We start from the raw sequence: 20,718 nt of genomic DNA, 5'->3' as shown, positions 1-20,718 counted from the left end.
ATTTTATTACGTCAAGTTTTCAGTTTGTAAGGTTTTAAAACAGACCCTTGCGGAGCACGGGTTACCTGCTAGTTTTATATAAAAATGACACTCCAACTTGAAAAATTACAATGAGATAATAACGATTGAAAATACCTAATCAATTCCATTTAGACAGAAATAATTAATTATTCATTTTTATTTCATTTTAGACAGAATTAATTATTTTAATTATGGAGACATTCTCCGCAACCATAATTCAATTTGTTTATGGAGTTAAAAGGAGAAGTAAATCAAATTCGATCAACTTCAAATTTATAAGTAATATTCGATTTGTACTCTAAGACACTTTAAAGGATTGATTCAGGAGGAAATTGATTCATTACTCAACTTATAGTATAAGTTATAAGTTAATATCATTTTCAAGTACCATAAATCGGAGGCTTTATTATTTTAACGTACTATTTATAATGACTGTTGAAGACTATCCAAATTATGGATCATGCATCATTGAATAAATGAATAATTAAGTAAGTTGATCACTTTGGTTAACAGATCCCCTTTATCTCCCTTAGTATTCGATCAGTTTATCAAAGCCCTTTTACCTCAATCGAAATCTCAATTTTGAGACATCAATTCTCTATTATCATTCCACATTCTTAATCACAAATCTAGAGCATAAGTGAGATTAATATTCTCCAAAAAACAGCACCTAATGTAAACAACACTATTTTTTGCCAGCACATTCTGCTACGTGGACCTTTCAGAGATAGTCTCGATTTCATCCCCTACTGACATCGAGCGTGCAAGGGGAAGTTTTTGTTGGTGTTTATGCACGAGGCAGCCGATGCAACTGTTTGGTTAGTCGCGAGATAAAAAACTGAAACCGGAGTAGCAACTTGTTTATCTGTTGATCTCTTCCAACAGATTGCTCTTCTCGCCTCAGGCAAAGGACCGATTAAGTTGATTGTGATCAAACTCAACTCTTGAAGTACTGTTTTTTCTGTTCATTATTAAGGAGTCAAAGATTTTATTAGAAATTATCATCATAATAATGTTCAGTTTTGGCATAGAGAAAAAATACCATTAGAAGATATATCATGGAATAGGTAGTTTATGTTCTAAATTTCAAGCCGATCTTTGTTAACTCAAGCTGATTACTGTCGACTACTGTCTATTATTACTGTTTGGCCGGATAAGAGCGTGAGAGCATAAGAATGGCACAGTAAGAGAGAGTATTTGACACTTAGCTTCAAAAAAGAATCTACTAGGACTATCGGCTTGAGTTAACAGTGAAAATTGGAACATAAACGCCGTATAGTATGGGATATAAACGAATGCTATTTTTTCCTCTATGGTTTTAGTTATTGGTTTTTATTCAGATACTGACTTGATGACTGGTGAGATTGGACATCCTAAATAATAATAAGGCTATCAAATTTGCAATAACAGAATGTTGCTCTATAGATATTGTCGAATTGGGATGAAGGATAAACAATGGAGAAAATAAACTTCGAACTACCGCTTCTATAGTATTTTGTTAATATAGCTGGCCATTGATAGTATTGATCTACTGGATAATGCTTAGGAATACAGAGGGGCGGGTTCGAATCCCGCCGATGGCATGGACGTTCAATCATCACATCAACACTTTCTATTACCCATGCACAAGCTAAAAGCTCATGCTGGTATCATCCACGAAAAAACCCACTTAGAAGGTGGCATAATAGTGAATGTAAACATTCTGTATAGCATAATTTTTAGGCAATTTCTAATAATTAAGGATTCCATTCGAATATAATTGTGAATAAAGGCTAGTTACACACACATCGATATTTGGACGTACTATTTTTCGCCGTCCTGATAAAATCTACCATATTAAACGGAACTTTGAAAACACATGAACACATCATCTGTTTGCCAAGTTATTTTTAATCTGATAGAGTTTATAAAGATGGCAAAAACCCGTACGTCCAAAAATCGATGTGTGTGTAACTTTAACTAGACTGATGCCCCGTTTCACAAACCTTGGTCAAGGCATTTGAACATGGTTAAAGTCTATCAGCTGATTAAATCAGAAATAATTCGTTCCACCAACACCAGTTACGTTTGACCACGGTCAATCCGATGGTTAAGTTTGACTGCCGCCGAACGGGCGATCAAATTATTTGAACACGGTCAAAAGACTAGAGCAGCCAGCTGTCCAATATCCTTGGAATCAGAGAAATTAATAGGATATTGTTTTTATGTGTATTCGAATATACATGAGCGAGAAGAGGATAACAATTAATAAGTGTATTCTAAATTTTATAGATCTCAAATCCAAAAAAATGGGAACAATAACAAAGATGATATTTCATCATTATTTTATGAAATGGATCCTATAGATCCTATAGATTCTATGAATTTTACAGATTTTATTACTACCCAGACCACTTTTCCATGTTTGCTAGGATAAATCGTCAATAATCCAGAATATGGCTAATTGTAATCCAATAAATCCAACTGAAAATTTTAGCTCTCACATCTAGATTCTGCACATCTAACCGAGATTATGAACATTTTGTACCCGTACAAAGCAGCGCCCCCTTCTCAGTCAAATAAGCCAAACAATCCACCAGCCAAAATATAATCCGGCTTATCTGATATTGCGGCTAGAGTTGGCACATCCCGGCAAAGAAAGGCTGAAAGGGTTTGATGCGCAAAGGGCAGGTAGTTCACTCTCCTCATTGTGTCTCGTAATTCTTCCTGTCCTTTGAATGGAATTCGTGCAGCCCTTCTACAACGTTTTGTACTCGGGCTCTTAATGTTTATGTTGGTATATAATTTGCATTTTTTGCGCCCGACCGGACCAAAGGGCTCAAAGGGCTGAGTAGACAGTGGCCGAAGCGTGGTAAATCCTTCGGACCTTGAAGGGTCAGTGGAAAACCAGTTTGGCCCTTTTCTTCCGGCTAACTCGTGAAGCCTCAATGTTTTCACCCGAAGCAATAAATCACAAACACTGTCTGTTTGCATTTTTTCGCCAACTCCCTTCTTTCCTCTTTCGGCAGTGTGTAAACCGAGGGTGATAAAAATGTCTAAAAAGCCAGATGAATAGGAAGATAGGTGAAGGGCCACATTACAATATCAGCGTATGCTAATGCATTGCATGGAATGCGTCACTTTTCGAAGATGATTTGAAATGAGAACTTCTTGTCATGTTATAGAGGCCGGCCAATTAAATGACCCTTCCGGTGCACTCAGTGATTGGTCAACGCTTGGGAAACGTCAGAGCTCTGCAAATAAGTACCTATCACAATAAATCATAATCATACTAGACATATAACGGCTAAAGTCCAAGTTTTGACATGATGGAGTATGTAGAGATGAACAGCCTACTGATAATCAACTATTTGATATGTCAATTATATTCAAAAAATTATGAATTTCAACTGAAATTTTGAAATTTTCATTCCCAAAAACACATGAAAAACAAGGGAAGACAATAAAATAAATATAAATCTATTCTATTCATAGAATAAATAGAATATTTATTCTAAATAAATATTCAGAAATCATGAAAAACTGGTAGATGAATAGGCCTAGAGTAGTCAGAGATCTTTAAACAAACTGCGTAAAAAAATGTTTCCATTCATGAAACAAATACTGTATCTCCATCTTCTATCTCACATAGGATTAAATAGATTAGATGAATAGAATATTCAGAAATCTTGAAACAAACTGGTGGATGAATTTTCCCAATCACGAAACAATATTGTATTTCCAACTTCCATCTCAGATAGAATTGAAAGGATAGTTGAAATTTTCTCATTCAAGAATATAATAAAAGGAATGTGGCGCATAAAATCATATTGAACAGTAGTTGCGAAAACTTTGTTCGCTTTACTGAATATAAATTCAGGGAAACTCGGTATCTAGTCTCTGCTAAACAAGCTCAGAATAAATAATCCAATATAGAGGTATATAGTATAGAAGTTTTCTCTACCACAAGTCAATCGTTCATTATCCACAATTAATATGAAGTTTATCATGAAATATTCTATTTCAAAGACTCGAGAATCGAATTCTCACCTATATTTCATACACTGTCCTTCATAACTCTCATTTACTGTAACTGATTCAAGTTTTCAGTTCTGTTACTACAGTGAAAATGTATGGAAGAGATTAAATTAATGTATACATAAATTGATAGAGATGTTTCACGTTTCTAAATCACGTATGAATTTCTCAAGTATTTCTTCAACTTACATCTAAATTCAAAAATAACGATTCTAAATTCTAATTCAATGATTCAATAATACTTCAAAGCAATGACCACGCACATGTTCGTTGAATTGCGGAAGCATGATAGAGAATAGTGGAGAGGGGTCCCAAGAGAGGATATAATTACGTGCTCTCATATAACACCCCATCTTTGTGTCAGGATAGCCTTCTCAGCTCTGCATTCATTCTAGCACGGTCAAAAGCCTACTAGTCTAGATTGTACTCGTTCCCAGGACTCAAAGCCATAAAGATCATCATAAAATAGACTTTACAATACATTATCACTGTACTTCTCATAAAATAGTATGTCATGCAACCGTTATGTAGTGAAAGAGCGAGTCAGCTTAATGTAAATTGAGTAGTGAGAAAATTTAGAACCTGTTTCTTCAAATTGAATCTGATAGGTGAGAATTGAGTGAAGGCAGAGCTTGATATGATTTTATCTAGAATTCATCGACCATTATTGTTTGAATGAAATATTTCAATTTTCCTAATAAAGCGTAAAAGTCGAGTGATACTTAATCGGAAAACACCAAGTAACAATAATTTCAATACTTTGTAGGAAAACTATCAGAAGATTTCAATGTAGAGCTACGAGTATGTACTATCAGGAGCTGATTAGAGCAGATTTCCTAAAAAAATGAACTGTTCCAAGATTTTTATGGAAAGTTATGAATCTGTAGAGGTGCGAACTGAACTAGTGGGACGCGACGCGGTTCAGCACAGATCCAAGCCTATTTAGTATATGATTATTTAGTCATTCAGTTATTTTTGCTTTCAGTTTCGATTCATGCCAAAGATCGGCTGGCAAAGATGAAATCGTTTTTATGTTAACGTGCTGAAACAAAATCAATAATTCACCATGCTTCACAACGTGTTTGTGTTGCATGAAGGCCGATCGCGGGCGTGACATCAACTAAAACCTAATCATCGACCAACTGTTCTGTTTGTATCCTAAGCCTGCAATACTTCAAATTGGATGCATAATAACATGCGTTTCTAAGTTTAAAAGCAAGGAATAATGTACTGTATATTATAGTGGTTGATGGTTAATGTTCGAGGCGTATCACATGAACTTTGATGATTTTTAGTCGAGATTCTAAGATTGAGGCTGTGCAAAGGCTAAAAATAAACTTTCTACTGGTGATATTTTTCGAAGTTTTCCGATTTGTATATCATCAAGCTATCAAAATGAAAAAATTTTCAGGAACATTTTTTTTTCTGATCATTACTTTTTGAGATATGAGCGCCTAAAGATTAAATTTTTGGGACAGAACATTTCAAATTAGGTAAGAGTAATCCATGAGATTCAGAGGATGGATTCTTCATGGTATTGTTGATCTATTAAAACAAAAATGTTCTGAAAATATCAATTTTTAAGACAGTTATTCAATTTACTAAAAATAACCAAAAATAGCTTTTAGTTGAGTTATTTTTGGTAAATTAAATAATTTTCTTAAAAATTGATATTTTCAGAAGCTTTTTGTTTTACTAGATCAAAATACAATGAAGAATACATCCTCTAAATCTCATGGATTTGTATCGGACCGAATTTGAAATGTTCTGTCCCAAAAATTCAAACTTCAGGCGCTCATATCTCAAAAAGTAATGATCGGGAAAAAAATGTTTCCCCGAGAAAACTTTTTTATCTTGATAGCTTGATGATATACAAATCGAAGAACTTGGAAAAATATCACGCGTAGAAAGTTTATTTTTAGCCTTTGCACAGCTTTAAACGCTAGTCCCTTTGAAAACATTTTCATTTCCGATCGACAAGTCACTGAAGCGAGAGTTACACACACATCGATTTTTGTCGTCCTTATGAATTCTACAGCAAGTTACACACACATCAATTTTTTTCGTACAATATTTTGCCGTCCTTATGAGTTCTATAAGATTAAACAGATGATGTTTGTCAACTTCTGTTTAATCTGATAAAATTCACAAGAACGGCAAAAAATTGTACGAACAAAAATCTAAGTTTGTGTTACTGGCTTACTAGATTGAATGAAACTTGACAAACATCATCTGTTTAATCTAAAGATTTTTTTCTCGATTTTTGGACGTATGATTTATTTCCGTCCTTATTAATCCTATTAGATTAAAAAGATGATGTCAAACAGATGGTATTGTCAAGTTCCGTTTAATCTTGTAGAATTCATAAGGACGGTAAAAAATCGAACGTCCAAAAATCGATGTGTGTGTAACTGGCTTCATAGAATTTATAAAGACGGAAAAAATTGAATGTCCAAAAATCGATGTGTGTGTACTGGCTTCATAGAATTTATAAGGACGGCAAAAAATCGAACATCCAAAAATCGATGTGTGTATAAAGTGCTTATGGATAGAATAATTCTGGAAGAGAATCTTGTCTAAGGAAGTTTGCAATACATTCTGAACCTACATACAGATAATATTAAGAACTGATCCATTTTGAAATTTGTCAATTTCTTATTTTATTATTATAATTTTTACATAACCTCTAGACTGTGTATTTCAAATTAAGGTTTAAAGCAGTTTTGGGCGAATGTCTGTTGTTTTTACCTGGATTGTATTTGTATATGAATAAAGAGATAAATCTATTTCTGTTCCACTAACTTTTAAGCGTAGAACTCTATAGAAATACTCAAGTCATCATTACTCCTCAGAAAGTTCATTTATTTTTGAATTTTGTTTTACATGAATTTCGAATGAAACGGATTCTGCAGAAATATCCACATCGAACCAGTTCTGAGGAAGTTTGGAGTGCATCTACAATCAACATGCATCCAACACTAATCCATTGTGCATGCTAGCTCCAAAAGAACTGCTGGTGAGATTTACTTTAAACCGTCATCATTGGTTGGATGGGTAGCAAAGGTGTAATTGATCAGGAATGCTGCGGCAGTTTAAGTGTATCTCACTGAAGGAATCTCCACTGATTCACTTACCCAGAAATTATTATGCAACCGCCGACCGAAAAAACAACGCCTTCCTGCTTTCCGATGATGACGTCTCTGAGATGCGCCGCGAACCGTTAAGCCCTGGTATCTTCATTTGAGTTTTGTTTGGTGGCGCAAAAACCACGCTTGTCCGGCTGATTGACTCACTAACTACGTAACCGACCTGTCGATCTGAGTGAATAGGCAAATGAGGAGAGGCAAACCATACCAAAACCAACGCTGTCAATAGGACACTGTGGCCAAACTGTAAACCGCGAGACAGCATTGTCTAGCTCTATAAATAAACGATTTGCGAACACGTCGGTCAGTCTCTAAGCAATTGTTCAACGTTTAACTTCTGATCAGCGGTGGTTGAGTGACGTCACAGACACTATGCAGTTACTACACATTTTCACACAAGTAAGTAAAGTTTAGGAACCTTACAGCTAGGAAGTGCGTGGATTTTTCACTGAGGTAAATTAAATTTGTTGATAGCAGAAAATGTCCTTAGGTAGTGTACTGATAATCTACAGGGAGTGTACTGATAATATTATATCAATGAATGGATTATTAGTTTTTGAAATCAATAAGGAATAGTTGGGAGCTAGTGAGTGGGAGTGACAATTTGCGACATCAATAAGTACTCACACTTACGCGACTCAGGTCGAGAAGAGACTTGACTCTAGCCGAGAGCAAGTGTTTTTTTTTAAAGGTGACGTCGTGGAGACTAGAACCGACTGGTCTCCCATTTGGAACTTTCGATTGGTGTCACCATTTGGAAAAAAACAAGCCATTTGGAAAAAAAACAGCCTTAAACATATTTCATCTAGTGACGATAATCAGTGAAGATGAATGAATGATTTGAAATTAAAGTGGAATGGAGGGAATTACTATATTTCATATTTATTTAGCGTATGGCAGATACAAAACAAATATATAGCTCATGAGTCTCAAATGCCTCACATGCTTTCGATTAGAGTCGAGTCTCTTCTCGACCTGAGTCGCGTAAGTGTGAGTTTAGCCTAAATGTTTTGTTATAGTTTGATTGAAGCATTTCACCAATTAAGATTAAAGATAGATAGCAGATGCACTTATACCTTACAAGTAGACCCGAAATGATGCAGTGAATAATGGATAAGATTAGTATAAATTAAAAAATTCATTAATCGATCAATTCATATTTAATATTTTTGAGACCAGACCCCTAAATTACATAGCTGATCATCAATCTCTCTGAATGTGATTGGAGTAGTCAATAGAATTCTTTACGCTAGTCACAGGAGAGAAGTGCATTCACAGGCAATACAAAATACTTGCATTGATGGTATAGTATAGGAATACTATAGAAGAATTGGCAACCTTTGCTGAAGTACATAATCTTTTTTTATGAATTACAAAATCGGTTCACATAAATTTAAGCCTGTTCAAAGCTACAGATCTATGTTATCTCGTAGCAAAGCTAAAACGATCTATGCTACCTCGTCAGAGCGTACTCCACGAAACTCTTCTAAATTATGTTTTTTCAATCCTTCCAAAGTTTCGAAGCAACACAAAAAAATTAAATTGACATGAAAGAAGCAAATGATGAATATTTCTTTCAGATCACTTTCCTCGGACTGCTATCTCCGGTTGTGAGGTGTAAAGTTGGAGAAACAATGAAAAACTCCCAACAGCTTACAAGGGTGGCGAAACAGATACAAATGAATCGTAAGTACAAAAAATACTAAAACAAATCCTCAATTTTCTCTACTATCTTAGGAATCTGATAATGATTCAATTTCATTAAATTATCAATATTTTATGTGATTTACAATATGATTGTGTCAAAATTGTTGATGACTTTCCAGCAAATCTTGGAAGCACACCTAACGACCATAAACCGGCAGAAACTGGGAGTTTCGGTATGGGATCATCAGCCTCTCTGGGACATGGGAAGTACTTCCAGTAAGTACCTTTAAACCAAACAGACTTCACATTTGAAATTTTGGAGTGTTTACACACTGATTAATGATTCACTTTTCATAAATAAATGAAGCTTGAATATGATGTTTGAATACATCAACATTTTAAAAATTCAACTTTCATACTCGGTTATCCTTTTTATGCTATGACTAAAATATTTTTAAAATGTATACATATATTTTGCAACAGATTTAAAAAATATGAGATCATATTTCCCCATTGGAAGATCACAACTCGATTCATAGTGACAATATCATAGCAACACAAAACTATTTTCTCTTTTATTCAAGGAGATCATATCTCAATTAATTTGATATCATTTGTGAAGTGTATTATAAACGTTTTATGCAACAATCATACATTGGGAAAAACTCAATAATATTGAAAAACACACTTGAATAATATGGCAAACAGAATGTATTCCATCTAGAGTGAATCATATTGAGTAGAGCAATCATTCTTCTAGAATAATTTACAAACATTAATAAAATCACTTTTTGTGTAGTTGAGAAGTTGATGTCGTGGTAATTATTCATATTGAGTGAAAAAGACTAAGAAATTTAAAAAAAAAACACGGATTTATTGATACTTAGAAAGACCGGTTTCGGTTATTACACCATTGTCAATATCTGATAAACTGCTTATCAGAGATTGACAATGGTGTAATAACCGAAACCGGTATTTCTAAGTATCAATAAATCTGTGGTTTTTTGACAATTTCTTAGTCTTTCAATATTAATAAAATCAGGATTAATTCACGATCTCAAGTTATTGAAAGTGCTATTGTGTGGATGCATATTACTAGCGAACTAGCAAATATCTATTTATAAAATTTTCTACTACAATTATTATTATTGATTTGAATGTGCAACAGGGATTCATACACTATGCAGTACGGACCCAACCAATATGAGTACGGACATATCTGTGAGAACCCTGACGAATGGGAACAGCGATATGAGAAAAAAGATCACGATAACAAACATTACATGGGTCAGGTCGGTTCACAAGTTTGCAACTGGCTCTGGTGAATTTCTTCGCTCCTATCTTTCCATTAGTAATTTCTCTTGAACTCGAGAAACTTTCAAGCTACTTTCTTTGGGAACATGATAGAGTTTTAGTTTCAGGAAATTTAAGGGGATCATTTTCTTGAACATTCTTTCTCTTCTATTTCATTCGAAGCGTTACCTTCAAAGACTATTTTATCCAAATGTTAAAAATGAACATTTTGAATGCCTTAAACATATTTCATCTGGTGACGATAATCAGTGAAAATGAATGAATGATTTGAAATTAAAGTGGAATGGAGGGAATTACTATATTTCATATTTATTTAGCGTATGGCATATACAAAACAAATATATAGCTCATGAGTCTCAAATGCCTAGATATACACTGTATATTTTCAAATTATTTGAGATATTGTGTAGTTTTCGGTCAGGAGAAGAGAGGAGAGGTCAAGTTTGTCTGACCGCCATCATTTGCTAGTCCATTTAGTGTTACCCAATGTGCACCATGTAGAAGAACTAGCGTTGCACATATTCAAGTTAAAAATCTGATTGCTGGAACAATTTTGAGGTTAAAGAAGGTTGAAACTCTATTCACACAGGAAAAAATATTCATCTTCACCATTAAAAATGTCTAAAATTGCATCAAATTGTAATTTATCACATAAAAACAATCCAAATATAGAATTTCTGTTTGAAATTTGCACCCAAAGAACGTTTAGCTATATTTCATAGAGATTGTATTAACAATTTGAAGTTTAATGAAAATAGGAAGTTTTATCAGAATTTTCAATGCCTTTCGCAAAACTTCGAATCTTTATTAAAGAACTCTCCAATGCCTCTTAAAAACCGAATAATATGTTTTCAATCATGAAGAATAATACTTATGAGCAGGATGTTTAGTGATCCCAATAATTGATTTCATTGATGAGCAGGATGTCTAGATCTAGTTAAGATGAATGGCTGCTCTGTAAAATTGTCATTTCAGGGAAAGAGATACAGGTTGAGTTGAAATGTGCTTAGGGATGCCTATACTCACTTTTACGGACCACACCAGATCGAGTTTGGTCACGTGATGGAGACGCCCGACCAATGGGAGCTTCGCTTCGAAAGGAAGGACGATCAGAACAAGCGATATCAGGGAAAGGTCGGCTATCTTCCCTCTCACACTATCTTCTGCTGTCACTGTCTGCATCAACGCCTCATCATCCTGCTTGTTTGCTGCTGCTCAATTTTATTCATCTTCTCTTTCATTCCAGCTTGCTACCAAATGATCCTCTGTTGTTGATTTCATGTTAATCTTGTATTTCAGCATGCTTTCGAATGAAGAATCTATACTGCTCTCTCGTTTATCTGCAAATAACCATCATTTTAGTTCTCTTATGATTGTAATAATCCAACTTGGCAACAGTTAATCAATTGCTGAATCCAAATCTGCTTTCTGTCTCAGCCTGACCAATCACTCGTTAATCAATCGTTTATAAGGCTGGGCGTACACCGGTTAGTCAAGACAAGACTAGTCACGTTTAGACACAATACTTCACATAGCTGCTTATGAAGACATGTCTAATTGCAATTACTAATCAGTGTGAGTTGTGTCATAAGAAACCATGTGAAGTATTGTGACTAAATGTGTTTAGTATTGTCTTGACTAACTGGTGTGTGCCTAGCGTCATCGCAGCTTGCTTTGAAGTATCAAAAAATCTCTGTTGACTAGACATTTCAATAGAGCACTTTAGATACACCAAAAGCTCAGTTCGCTCTGAACAATATGTCAATTAAACAACTATTTCTCATTTGACTTGCAATTTTATCGATTTGATTTTCAATTTTTGTTATACATTCTAATCGTCAATTAGAATGAACCCATCCATTCTATTGAACAAAGCAGTTTCAGTCACACATTGATAATCGTACAGATCCGCATTAGTAAAATACGCTAGGATATCATTGTAAGTGATATTACAAGTGACATGAAATATTTTTCAAGTTATATTCCACTTCACATCGTGAATGAGAGACGGGTAATGCTTGTCTCCTATTCCAATTATAATATGAAGAGAATGCTTTCAACGAGGTGATATAAAATTCCTCACAAATGAGAGTCTCCACTATCCCTCTAATGGAATTTATATCTCCATTGCTTTGGACGAGATAGATAATTTATTACTCAATGATAAGATAGAAATCACATGAGACAGAAGGCCATAATCTTACCCGTAGGATCTCCAAAATCAAATCTTATAGGACTACCATCACGTTACCTTGATCCACAGCAAGGTTATTAAAACCTATTATGGCTTCATCTCCAACTTTCTTGCTTTTCTAAATCTAAACTTCAATTGCACGATCTGCTTCACAGAATGTTATTTGCTGGGCATGATAAATGACATATATGTGACATTGTGACAGGACAAAGTATGCGACAATTCAAGACAAATTAATTCATAACTAGTACAGTGATAACATTATTTTAAAATTTATCGACAAATTAGTTTCAGAATTGATATAAAATCATTAAAAGCCAGCAACTGACTTTGAGAGCTCCTCAGACCACCACCAGATTTCTTAGTTACCGCTCTATATCAATTTTAATCTTATCGGCTATTACTAATTACTACAGTTTGTTGTGAAAACAACGAATTATTCGTCGTTCTAAGATGTATAATGATAATGATTTCATTGACTATTACCATAGAAAAATTTAATATTAGTACAAATACTTGGAATAATAGCTCAGTTGTATTGTCTTTTCTATTATAGATAAAGGATTACCATAATTACCATAGATAAAGGATAAGCATGAGACATATCTGTACCTGAGAGGTCAAGGGTGTTAATTCCATTTTTTACGAAATTGAGTTAATACTGTATAAAATCAGATTTCAATTTCAGAAATTATATTTCTTGTCTCTGCTATTACTGAAGCATATCTCACAAAACACAAATAGATCTAACTCTGAAAATTTCTTAGACCACCACCAAGCTCCTTAGTTACCGCTCTATTCCTCTCTAATCTTATCAACTACTAGCAGGTAGCCCGTGCTCCGCAAGGGTCTCTTTTTAAACTTGACAAACTGAAAACTTGACCGAGTGGAATCTTGAAGAGTTTGAAATAGGTCTAGAACCATCCTCGGTTAATTAGGAATGTTTATGCAAAATTCAAGTTGATCAGCCCATAGTTTAAACGTGATGATGCGTCAAACATAATAATTTTCTATCCCGTACGTGTATGAGCCAGTTCTTTCCTTTATCATAGTATAGATAAGTTCTTCAACTTGGTGCTAACGTGATAAAATGACAGAACTCAAATCTTGTTTAGAAATTTTCCTCAACTTAATGCCAACCTGAGAAAATTGGACTGGTTATTAATCAAGTTGCCAAATTTTAACCATGTGTTTCGAAGAGGTAGTCTCTCTAGATTATAGTTCTATATTAACATATAGTATGTATTCATGTCCCATGAATGAAATTTGAACATTAATTCTGAAAAATCTAGAAGGAAAATTGAAATTTTGGCTTCAAGGTGCACGAGATTGATATTTTTAGAATCTATGTGCAAAGTTTGGAGATCTGGATCATTCCCGTTTTCCCGGTATGCAAACCACAAGTTGACATGTTTTGATGCGAACAAACACAACCCTACTTTCTCTTATTATATAGATTACTGATTACTAAAGTTGTGATAACAATAAATCAAACTTCGTTCTATGATTAATAATGATTATGATCACCTTAGAGAAATAGAACACTACAGTAATACTGATAATTAGAATAGGGGTAAGGTTACTTGTATTGTCTTTGGTATTAATGAAGCATACCTCACAAATAGATGGACAGGATTCCCTATTAACTATGACTGACGCATATTAATTTATTCTGCAATACAACTATACAAGAAATATAATCGAATAAAAGAATAATAGTATGTATATTTATTTATTTTTTACATTTAACAATACACACATCAAATACATAATTAGAAAAGGATCAACAGGCCTAGCCCAAAACTGCTTCTTTTTCGAATTTTTATAGTAGTAAGCCAACGTCTAAAAAGTAGGTTTATGTTGCTTCACTTGAAAGAATATTAGTATAGAAGAATTATATTCGAGTGATTTTTTTGTAATTACTAGTCTCGTATTTACAAACATCCTACTGACTGTACTGATTTGACTATTTCTATTGACTACTAGACTTGTGATAACCACCAACATTAATGATAAGAATGACTGATGGAGTGACTTGTTAGGTTGACATGACCCAACATGACAGTTCACTGCTTGGTGGTAATAGGCATTGCATGAGCATTGAGCATGTGTTGACAGGTACCAGCATGTACCCCACAAGGACCACTACGAGTTCGGCCACAAACGCGGCAACGAGCATCACTTCACTGAAAGACATGAGAAGGCTGCACCTCATCATGGAATATTCAAGACTAAAGTAATCAACATTCTTTTTGCTTTCAGTGGGGATGAAATTTGCAATAGTCGGTGGAGAAACTATAACCTTATTCCTTGAAGTATAATTTAAAATCATTGGAATGAAAAATAATATAGATCACTATCGTTAGTAGACAGAACTAATAACTTTGATAGATCACCACTTACTAATGTACTCGTAGCTTATCTCCAATATCACTGAATAGAATAGAATAATGATTTATCAACATAAACAAAACAATACACACTCTTCAAATATAAATTAAATCATAAGCTTGGCTTCTAAGCCGTCAGCTGAAGATGGAGTTTCATAATTATTTAGTTATGCATAATTTCAATCATACATTAGTGACTATAGTAGTATTTCAAGTTATACAGTTTAAACAAAATCTCATCAGAATTTAATAAAAGGAACAAAAGGAATAAAAGGATTTAGTATTATGAGACTAAAACTATGATTAATATTAAATTTAGAGAAAAGCTCAAAACAAAGCACAATGCGAATGATCAATTATTGAAATTATCTACCAAAAACCATCGGTATTTCCATGCGTCCCTACAATATAATGCTAAGTTCTTCCAATTTTTGCCATTCATAAAGTCCTTGAACTCATCCATTTGCAAAAGTGCCTCTCCCAACCACTTCCTTCTCCATTCTCCTAACACTGGACATCTTGCTATAAAATGATAGATATCCTCCTGCTCTTTTTTATTGCATAGCGAGCAGCACCAATTTCTTTCCGGCATCCAAAGTCTGTAGTTCAAGTCAATTAATTCTCCTCTCGCCTCCATAATACATCGAACCTCCGTAAATTTCAGGTCGCTTTCAAGGTAGCTATCCTTTCCCAGGCTATGGTTCAGACTTTTGTATATCAGATGATATTCTGCATATCTCGCCTTCTGCAAGTTTTCCAAATTCTTTAATCTCACTCCCTCTGTCAACTTTTTCAATTCTTTTTTCCAGTTAGGAACACTTCGAACACCCAAATTAATCTCAATTCCCAAATCTCCGGCTATCTCATTCCAACATTTCTACCAAGACAATCGTTGATTAATTATCTGGAAAGCCAACTTTTTCGGATATCTCCCATCTCTAAATGATAGTACTTTAAGAATGTAAGCTACCTGCAAGTCGAGGGTAAATTCATATAAAGGCGACTCCCTAGTTTCCAAGAGAAGAAGATAGTTAGGTGTATTCGAGGGCAATCCAAACAATCGCTTTATAAAGAATCGCTTAAGCTTCTCCACTTCATCAAACCTTCTATATCCCCATACTGTAATCTATCTATCTCCTATATCACTGTAATTCATTTATTCATTTGTCAACAAATTCACGAAATCAAATCAATTTTCATTTCACTATAAATCTTACTCTATGAAAAACCATGAAATCAATTGATGAATCAAATCAATGATGAGGAGAGATCAACAGGATCAAGCCAAAACTGTTTCTCTACCAGATGTTCTATATTATAATTTCAAATACTACTATATTATTGCATTGGAGGAGAACAATAGACTGCAATCCGAAACTGTTTAGAATATTTCAAGATTATGAAACAAATTTGTTTTTTAAGCTCGATAGGGTGATAATTTTTGAAACAGTTGCAAATACACTATTTGGGAGGTCTTTTGAATGGTAGTAGCAAATAATTATTTTATAAAAATATTACCTATATACGCAAGATATTAAACCTTGAATCACTCTTTTCTCTTTAACAGAGAATATCATGCTTTACGTTCCCTTTCAACTTTCATTCATTATCGATCACTATAGAGTTGATGATGAGAAAAGAATCTTACAATTTTCTATACAGTGCTCAAGAGTTAAATACTGTGAATTGCATCATTATTCGTGTATATTTGAATAAAAACAATATTTCATTCATAAACAAGTTGAATTTCACGTGAATTATTAAATTTAAACCTGGACAATATGGCTGATTTTCCTGATAAATAACAACTAGAACTGACAACTAGAAACTAGACAATATTACTACTGATACAAATAGGAAAAAAAAGATCATTTTTCTAATTGGGTTTGATAAATCCTTACTTTTGCTGCAATAAAAATTTCCACAGAAATTTAGGCAAACAATTAACCTTTGATGGAATTATATGAAATTAGGATACCTAAATAGATTAGTTTGGAAGAATTTTTATGATGAGTTTCTTTAATGAAATGTAATGCTTATTGCCAGGCTCGTTGGGGAGATAAACATGGCGGATATGGTGAACATTACTGGGACTACAATCATGCCGGACATCATGATGGAGGAGGTGGAGGAGGCGGAGGAGGAGGTGGTGGAGGCGGAGGAGGTGGCAATGATGTCAGTAGAAGATTTCTCAACTTGAATTTGAACAATGAAATTTAAATCAAAACAGGATTGATTTAACCTGACACTCAAATTCAATATAATTAAATAAATCATGCAAATCTGATAAGATAATATTATTGTTAGGAAGACTATAGGAAGACTATAGATTTAATTACTATTAGGAAGACTATAGATTGAATTGAATTACTATTAGGAAGACTATAGATTGAATGGTCCATTAATGAGTGTCCATTTGATGAGTGTCCTAGAAACTGTTCCTGAGGGTAAAGAGCAGAACTAGACTCTAAACAAGTTTCTAGAAATTGAACTAGATTTTCGATTAGACTACTATTTGAATCAAAGCAAATCTTGAATCATTCACCAATTTGAAGACGAAAAAGATACCGAAGTATTATCAGCAACAATATTGAATGAACAAAGAAATTCTATTCTCTTCGCAACCTTTATTCACGTCCAAGAATTACCTATAACCTATAGTCTATATAATAATATATTGATATATAATAATTATCAATAACTTATATTCTTCAAGAAACCTCTACAAGAAATACCGGTACTGAGTCTTGAGAATTTTGATCCATCACGTACTGCAATGTTTCATCATTTAAGTATGAGAACTTGGAAAATACTACATGCATTAAGGTAATATTTTGTTTTTAGGAGGAGCCCAGCAGCGATGAAGGTGAAGAAGAAGAAAGTGATGTGAGTATTAATGAAGGAAAACCATTGACTTACGCATCATCAATATTTCAATCACTGTATTCTGATATTCTGGTAACTTGAGAAAATAAATAATTGAGAATTGCAATGCTATTCTGCAATAAAGTTCTTCAGAGTGATCATACTCATATCATAAATTCTCACACTCTTCTTGTTTTGTGTCTCCCAGAGTGAAAGGATGATTCAAACTCATGATATTGAATACATTTTATACGAAAATTTCAACAACATTGAAAACTATTATGTTATTTCAGATCATAAAGAATTCGTATTTTCTGTTCACTATTGTCATTGAAAACTTCAATAATTACTTGTCTTGAAATATACAACTGGGAAGTGTATTAGTTTAGGAGTAGGCTATATGGGAATCTGGGACGGAATATAATATGGGAATATGGTATAATCGTCGTATAATAGACATATTGGAAGATATGACATTAATTTCCAAGTAGTTAATTCACTTTGGTCTCAAATGTTCATCTGTGATAATTCTTGAGTGATCAAATTATTGAAACAACGATCAAATATTGCCATAAGTGAACAATAATAATGATCGTGGTGTACGATCGGGATTTCCTTCATTCACAAATATGTCACAGTCATGATTTTGGTTGACGATATCCTCTAATACCACTTATTTTTGAAATAATGAAGGTTCGTTACTATTCCATTAACTATAACAATAGAAGATTATCAGAGAGACCAAACTCCCAATTACGCAGGACCTGATACCCATCCCCCAACCGCCTCAAGTCTAGGCACCCACCAATGCAGACAGCTTCTCAGTTAATTGCTGAAGATTATACAGCTGATAAAGAGTGGAATGCATCTTGGGATAACTTGATTGGACAGAGCTCCTCTCTAATAAGAGACCCAACATTACAGGTTAATGGTATGACTCTTCCTCGGAAACAATGGTCTCTTATCAATCGTTTTCGCACTGGAGAGGTCTTCCTTCCAAATGTTTATAATTCTTATTATTATTCAATTTAGAATTCTCACGAACTGTCATCATTAATTAACTATGATCAAACATACAAAGTGTCGGTTGCACAAAAGTCGGTTGAATTTTAACCGTGATTAATCCCACGAGAACTAATCAGAAAAGCCGTCTTATCAAAAAGGCCTTCTCTGATTGGTTCTCGTGGAAGTAATCACGATTAAAATTTAACCGGCTGTTGTGCTTTGAGCCTAAGTCTATTTTTGAAAACTCAATTTATGGTTTCTATTCTTCTTGCAGGGATACAGCCACAACGTTCCTGAATACTCTCAAACAGGGCGATCTCTGTCCTTGCCGACAACCTCTCCTTTTCTAGCCTCATCCTACCCCTCCCCCTCCTCCTACCCTCCTCCTTCCTCATCCTACCTGCCGTCATCCTATCCATCAACATCATCCTTCACATCGCCATCATCCTCCAGCTCCTATCCTCCTTCCTCGTCTCCCTACATGTACGACGAAGAGAGAGTGAAGAGACATCCTGATCAGAAGGCCTCGTCGACTGTGATCCAGTCTCCGGTGTCGCTGGTCTATGATATTGAAACCGGAACTGTGATCAACGAGGCAACAGGCAAATCTTACGTGTTGCACCCAGTCAACTGAAACCATTCAAGAGAACAGTCTACTAAATGTATTGGCTTCATCTGAACAACTGTGTTACTCCGTCTGTTAACACAATATTATTGTATAATATCGGATATTTTGTCTGATAGCGTTCAAGCTAGTTGATGAATGAAGAATTAAAATGCCAATTAATTTTCAGTTGAAGATCTTCAGCCCTTATAACACAACGTCATGTGAGTAACTGAGTTACTCTTTATTCATTTATACAATGAGTACATTATCAATAGGTACATTATCATACATAAGTACTCTGACTTCTACTTCTTTAGCTATAAGTTATTGTACAATGAAGGAGAATGTGTATGATAAATTCTGCTTTAAACTTCATTGAAGCTCTTTAGGTCTAAACGTTCACCTGAGTATGGTCACTCAGACCCTCTTACTAAGTCACTGTCACTTTAGTAACTGTGATACTCTGATTGTTCAACTGAAAATTATGTTCTTGTACGAAAAATAACATTTTGTATGATGCATTAGAAATGTATCAACTTGATTGATACTCTTCAGCTCTTTTCACACAATTCCAAACCAGCAAGCCATTGAGTCATTCTCATTCATTTTGTAAATTCAAGACTCATTATTTTAATATAGATATTACCTCTCAAATAGATAACTATAATTTTTATTCTGCATGAAATTGAGCGATCGTTATGTTTTCATTTCATGAGCTCTAATCAGCACAATGTCTCAAACAACATGTTGTCATTGTTACAATATATTTCATATTATTAATAATTGTAACAATTCCATTTATACTAAGAATAGATAGATATAAGAGTATGAAGGAATAAATATCGTCATATGAGTAAGCGAATAAATCATTAGTTTATGGAAAATGTATGAATAAGTCACAGCTTATGAAATTAATATTCAACCAACTCGATTTATTCAAGTAAGCGAATAAATCATTAGTTTATGGAACATTTATGAGTAAGTCACAGCTTATGAAATTAATATTCAACCAACTTGATTTATTCAACTGAGGGGAAGTGAATAAAGTTCCATTAGTTTATGGAACATGTATGAATATCTCATAGTTTATGAGATTAAGATTTAACCAATGTTGCAGGACAGCAGCGCAAGCTGTCCATATGTCAGATGGAAACAATAAGTCCAGATGACAAGAATATTGGATTAGATTGCATCTTGAAGTGTTGAATTCATTTAGTAAAATTATAAGAAGGCATTATTGTACTTTCTATTACAATACTACATAGTCTGAGAAATTCCAAGTATATTAAATAACATTATTTGTATTTCATTTATACATTCATGTGATAATCACTTCTATTCAGGAAGTAGGGTAATTGGAATAGTCATTGATTGGGAAGTAATTTTCAGGTCTTAAAATAGTTATTGTTGGTTGTTTCTATATTATTTGTTATGCGTTGCTATGTTATATTGTTGTTGTTAATAAATATTGTGTTCAATATCTCTGTACATTTTGAGATTTTTCAATACTCA

General features: G+C 33.9%; 1 protein-coding gene across 3 annotated transcripts; it reads left to right on the top strand.

Annotated features, from left to right (window-relative positions):
* Nucleotides 1–7,428: 7,428 nt before the first annotated feature.
* On the top strand, nucleotides 7,429–20,718 carry LOC111047071 (protein doublesex). Of its 3 annotated transcripts, none has more exons than XM_039437684.1 (7): nucleotides 7,429–7,583; nucleotides 8,765–8,870; nucleotides 9,011–9,107; nucleotides 14,458–14,575; nucleotides 16,776–16,904; nucleotides 17,574–17,615; nucleotides 18,874–20,718. In XM_039437684.1, the coding sequence occupies exons 1-7, from the start codon at nucleotides 7,557–7,559 to the stop codon at nucleotides 19,231–19,233; spliced, it is 879 nt and encodes a 292-aa protein (XP_039293618.1). In that variant the 5' UTR covers nucleotides 7,429–7,556; the 3' UTR covers nucleotides 19,234–20,718. The 3 variants fall into 3 exon arrangements, with proteins under 3 accessions (XP_039293618.1, XP_039293616.1, XP_039293617.1); XM_039437682.1 differs by lacking the exon at nucleotides 14,458–14,575 and adding an exon at nucleotides 11,156–11,279; XM_039437683.1 differs by lacking the exon at nucleotides 14,458–14,575 and adding an exon at nucleotides 10,000–10,123.

This window comes from Nilaparvata lugens, chromosome 11 (assembly GCF_014356525.2).
Source record: "Nilaparvata lugens isolate BPH chromosome 11, ASM1435652v1, whole genome shotgun sequence".
Taxonomy (NCBI): domain Eukaryota; kingdom Metazoa; phylum Arthropoda; class Insecta; order Hemiptera; family Delphacidae; genus Nilaparvata; species Nilaparvata lugens.
Note: the sequence above shows the minus strand (reverse complement) of the source record. Positions and strands in the feature narration are given on the sequence as shown.